The sequence below is a fragment of the Nansenia antarctica genome (assembly GCF_963989245.1).
Source record: "Nansenia antarctica genome assembly, chromosome: 5".
NCBI lineage: Eukaryota > Metazoa > Chordata > Actinopteri > Argentiniformes > Microstomatidae > Nansenia > Nansenia antarctica.
The window spans coordinates 73,939,745-73,945,450 of NC_137690.1; the positions used below are offsets into that span (position 1 = coordinate 73,939,745).

Sequence of the window (5,706 nt, forward strand, 5' to 3'; positions counted from 1 at the left end):
CTGCCGTCTGCTTCTGCTAGGCGTGAGAAGCACTGCCGGAAGACACCACAAGGTGGCGCCAAACAGCTGTGTAGAGTGTTTGAAAAGACACAGTATCTCCAATGTGACCGTCCTCATGTCAGGATCCGATGTAATGATCTGACTTTTCTTTCGGAAAAATATGAATATATTAAAAATCAATGACACACATGGCTAGTCAACTAACACAGCTTGTTTTGTGAGCCTGCTCACAATGTAAAGTAGTGTTCTAGTTAACTAGGTAGCAGTGGGGATTACTCACCCAATCCATTGCGTTGCAGTATTTTGGCTTGACTAGAGAGTTTGTGTTGTGATTCTCAACAACGTTGAAACGTAGTTCCGTGTTTCAAAATAAAAGTCTGAACATTTTGATTGGTTACCGATATGCGGACCAAAATGATCAGACTATGTCACATATTTGGTCAAATCAAGCTGATTATGCAGCAGATCAGTAGAATGTATATAGCGCCTTTCACAGACCCAAGGTCGCTTTACAAGGGAACGGCTTCTACAAGTTGAATGCGATGGTGAACAGGTGGGTTTTAAGGGCAGCTGGAGCAGAAGGGTGGAGGTGGAGCAGAAGTGTAGGTGTAGGTGGAGGGTCGTACCTGTTCAGGTGTGGCTGTCTTGCCGGTACCGATGGCCCAGACCGGCTCGTAGGCCAGAACCACCTTGGCCCAGTCCTTCACGTTGTCTGAAACAGGTAAGACTCAGTAACTCAGGTAAGACACAGGAACACACACACACACACACACACACACAGGAACACTTTCTCTCCAAAGTCATGACCTTGATGAATGGAAATCATTAGAAATGTACAAGACAATAACCTCTCTCCCTCCCTCCCCCCCCCTCTCTCTCTCTCCCTCCCCCCCCCCCTCTCTCTCTCTCTTTCCCTCCCTCCCCCCTCTCTCTCTCTCCCTCTCTCCCTCCCTGCATCCCCAGCTCCCTCCTTCTCTCTCTACCCCCATCTCACTCCCTCTCTCTCTCTCTCTCTCCCTCCCTCCCTCCCTCCCCCTCTCCTGTGATGGCCTGTGTCTGGGCGTACACCACCTCCTCCGTGGTGCCCTCCTCTCTCCCTCCCTCCCCCCTCCCTCTCCCTCCCTCCCTCACCTGTGATGGCCTGTGTCTGGGCGTACACCACCTCCTCCGTGGTGCCCGCCTCCCTCTCCTCCAGCTTCTCCCCCACGCAGGCGATGACCCCCAGCCCCAGCCTCCAGGGCGTGGCCGACCTTCTGGCCAATCAGCTCGTCCGTCTCCCCGAACACGTGACGCCGCTCGGAATGTCCCAGGATCACCCACTCCACCCCGCAGTCCTGGATCATGGCCGGGCTGGGAGGGACGGAGGGGGAGAGGGAGGGAGAAAGAGAGAGAGAGAGAGTGAGAGAGAGAGGGAGAGAGAGAGGGAGGAGGGAGGGAGGGGGAGAGGGAGGGAGGGAGGGAGAGAGAGAGAGAGAGTGAGAGAGAGAGGGAAGGAGGGAGGGAGGGAGGGACGGAGGGAGGGAGAGGGAGACAAATCAAATCAAGTTTTATTTGTATAGCGTATTTCTCACAAGATGCGACTCAATGCACTTTACATACTGACAGAGTATGCAAAGCAGGCAAAAGTAAAAACCTGTACACTGTGTAGCCAGGAAAATCCCCTTGCAGCCCTCTACTCATAGAGAGACTACTACCAGTTTGCCTCCCAGCACCCAGCAGTGTGCAACAGCACAACAGCTGCATTGTCAAGTGACCACCACTTCAAACACTTCAGACACTCCCTTTAATCAACCGGAAAAGACTATAACAAATAACACTACATCCCTCCTTTGTCCTCTGGTCAAAGACAAACGACAAAAGCTTCTTCACAGATTCTGCTGTCTGCAGGGCTCAGTTGTTCAAAACTTTCTCTGATCCAGGATCAGATCGAGCTGGCTGATTTCCCCCATATACAACAAAAACATCAGCCAGATATGATCTGATATCAAGCAAAAAACGAATGGAGATCATTCTGATCCAGGTTAAAGGTTTTGAACAACTGGGCCCAGGTGTGTTGAGTGTTGTGTGCTGGGAGCGTGGCGCAGTACCTGATCTCGCCAGTAAAGGCGCCCTTGGGACACCTTGTAGCAGTTCTGAGCCGCTACGCCGATCCGGGGGTCCAGGTGGGAGCGGGCGAAGTCCAGGTAGATGGAGGGGGCACCACACACCACCTCTGAGAGGAGGGAGGAGGGGGGGGGGAGGGGGTGAGGGAGAAAGGGAGTTGGGGAGAGAGAGAGAGAGTGAGAGAGGGGGTGAGGGAGAAAGGGAGGGGGGAGAGAGAGAGAGAGAGAGAGAGAGGGAGGGAGGGAGAAAGGGAGGGGGGGAGAGAGAGAGAGGGGGTGAGGGAGAAAGGGAGGGGGGAGGGGGAGAGAGAGAGAGAGAGAGAGAGAAGGAGGGGGAGAGAAGAGGGAGGGGGGGGGAGAGAGGGGGTGAGGGAGAAAGGGAGGGGGGGGAGAGAGAGAGAGAGAGAGAGAGAGAAGGAGGGGGAGAGAAGAGGGAGGTTATTGTCTTGTACATTTCTAATGATTTCCATTCATCAAGGTCATGAGTTTGGAGAGAATGGGAGAAAGAAGGAAGTAGAGGGGGAGTAAGGAGAAGGAGAGGGGGAGAGCGGTAAGAATGGACATTGTTGTTACGGTACACCGAGTTGAAAAGGTCAGACCGCTGATCACTAACACATGCACCTCATCAGGGGAGGCTGGACAGAGGTAGAAATCGGAGGACAGGGTCATTGTGGTCCATTGAATGATCGGATACAGGGAGTCAGATAGAAGGAGTGTCTCAATGATTTCAACATGGTCGTTTCCCACATTTTAGACATTTAGCAGACGCCTTATTCCAAAGTGTCTAAAGTAAGTGAATCATCTATCCACCAGTCATAGCAGGAAACAGTAATCTATGCTTAGGAGGAACAGTACAGGGGGGTAGTAGATGTCTCAGGAGGGACAGTACAGGGGGGTAGTAGATGTCTCAGGAGACACAGTGCTGGGGGGTAGTAGATGTCTCAGGAGGGACAGTACAGGGGGGTAGTCGATGTCTCAGGAGGGACAGTTCAGGGGGGTAGTAGTTGTCTCAGGAGGGACAGTACAGGGGGGTAGTAGTTGTCTCAGGAGGGACAGTACAGGGGGGTAGTAGATGTCTCAGGAGAAACAGTTCAGGGGGTAGTAGATGTCTCAGGAGGGACAGTACAGGGGGGTAGTAGATGTCTCAGGAGGGACAGTTCAGGGGGGTAGTAGTTGTCTCAGGAGGGACAGTACAGGGGGGTAGTAGTTGTCTCAGGAGGGACAGTACAGGGGGGTAGTAGATGTCTCAGGAGAAACAGTACAGGGGGTAGTAGATGTCTCAGGAGGGACAGTACAGGGGGTAGTAGATGTCTCAGGAGAAACAGTACAGGGGGTAGTAGATGTCTCAGGAGGGACAGTACAGGGGGGTAGTAGATGTCTCAGGAGGGACAGTACAGGGGGGTAGTAGATGTCTCAGGAGGGACAGTACAGGGGGGTAGTAGATGTCTCAGGAGGGACAGTTAAGTTAAGTCACTTCTATGTTCTATCCCCTCAATGTCTAGCTTTTCTCCATTTGTCTGTAAGGTGTGTTGTTGTGATATTATATGTTCCCATCAAACTCAGGATCAGAATCAAGTTTATTGTTATTGCTAGGCTACATCCCATTATACACGTAGCTTAGTAGGCCTACAACAGTCAAATCCTCAGGCTTCGGTTCCTCGACATTGCAGCAGCAACCAAGAGAAAAATGTCAACGGTTATGAAAGAAAAACAGTAAGGCGAGAGACAACAGAGTAATAATCTGTAAAGTGTGTCCAAGTGACACTGTTGTGTGAAGATGACATTTATTCCAAATACATTTGAAAAACGGGAACGTTATCCAACAATTTTTTTACTGAGACACACTACAATCGTTTTTATTGTATTGCCCAATATGTGTCCTTGTTTGGCCTGGTTGGCACTGTAGATGAACTCTCCGGGAGGGGCTCAGACCCCGGAGCAACCGGATGACTCAGTGGTTTCGGTTATTAGGGATTCGGCTGAATATTTCCCACCACGTTTTCATTGAGACCCACGACAATAGTTGTATTGTCCAGCCCAGGATAGTATAGTAGCATAGCCAGTTTAACCCCTATGGGTGGGAGGTAGACCCAGCAACAATAGTCTACCTATGACATCATCTCTATACATCACATTTAGCTAACACTCACTTGTTAAGCTTGGTAATGTTAGTTTTATATTGGATATATCTACTGCTCTCTTTCTTCAATAGCTTTTAAGCCCAGCGTGACATGTTTATGAAAACGATCTGTTCTTAAATCAGGGGAGGATGGAGAAAAATCCACATAGTTCTTTTCTAAAAAACGTGAAATGTACATTTTAATGCACATAATAATGTACATTTTGACCACCTCCCCACACCTGGGGAGACACCACCATAAGAACAGTGTTGTCATTGGTGGATTTGCGCTGCTTGAGTTGATCAACTAAGGAGAATAAACAAACGTAGTTTAATGATCGTGGAGAGTTAAGCTTCAGGCAGGCCAGACGTCTATTCACCTGCACTTTTATCACACAGGATAACATTATTAACATTAACAGTCTGCAAACAGCAGATAACAGTCTGGTTGCGTCCTAGGCCTACCGACAGCCTGCCCTGTCCTAGAAAAGCAACATATTTAACATATTGTGACGTTAGAATTATAAGGTGTTTATTAATGCCTGTGTGGTGTTATTTTTAAAATGTTGACATTTTTGAGTTAGTAATTAATACAATACAATTATACAAAGGTTCCATCTCACAAAACATAATGGAATGTAAAAACTTTGACGCTCAATATCTCTGAACTGCCCTAAACAGAGATAGAACCTTATCATTCTAAGCTCACGATATTATATTGAAAAACTGGTAATCTACATAACTTTCGGACCGTTTAACTATTGATTTCTTCCCCCCCCCCCCCCCCCCCTTCCATCCCCTCCCACCAGAAATAGATGGAGGATCTGTCAACCGGAACAGGTCACATGACGTCACCTCTCCAATGTCATGATGGTGTCATGATTATATTTATGTTATTATATTATGACTATTATTAGATTATTAGCTCTCCATCCCCCGCTACAGGCCTTCAACACGGGAACATTGTTCACTAGAGTCGAATAAATAAAATAAAAAAACAGTAAAATAAAGTTACATCATTTAAGACTCTTAGTTGGGTCTTTAAGGTTTACCGGTCTGATCGTGGAGGCTGGCCGTGTTCAGGGTGGTGATGAGGTCGCCCAGACTCTCCTTGTCTCCGTTCATCTTCCAGTTTCCTCCGACGAAAAAGGTTCTGGCCGACATGGCTGAATAACAGTAAATAATACCTGCACAGCTACACACAGCAAGCCCTTCAGTTCAGCCCTAGGTGATGATGGGGTTTAGACAAACATCCTGGACGCTGCGGTCGCTTGACAGATCTGACAACACCCGGATAAGTGTTGGCCAGTGTTAGTAACCACGTCGTATGCTATAGCAGTCTGCTGTAAGGGCTGCGCAGTCGATGACGTAGTAACGCAACCATTGGCTGCTGCGCGCTTAGTCACGTGTGGCGGCTTTATATAGGCGACCTAGCCATTGTTTTCGGTTGCCCCCCCCCTTTTGATAGCTTCTCGTTGCCTATTG

General features: G+C 48.8%; 1 protein-coding gene across 1 annotated transcript in view; it reads right to left on the reverse strand.

Moving 5' to 3' along the window:
- The window catches only part of LOC308158782 (triosephosphate isomerase A-like), a gene marked incomplete at both ends in the record, with an annotated part of 8,650 nt that extends 3,265 nt beyond the window's left edge, over positions 1 to 5,385 (reverse strand). Inside the window, 6 exon segments of the mRNA XM_080532483.1 lie at positions 627 to 712; positions 1,132 to 1,228; positions 1,230 to 1,350; positions 2,088 to 2,116; positions 2,118 to 2,212; positions 5,274 to 5,385. Coding sequence (XP_080388609.1) covers positions 627 to 712; positions 1,132 to 1,228; positions 1,230 to 1,350; positions 2,088 to 2,116; positions 2,118 to 2,212; positions 5,274 to 5,385 — 540 coding nt within the window.
- Positions 5,386 to 5,706: the final 321 nt, after the last annotated feature.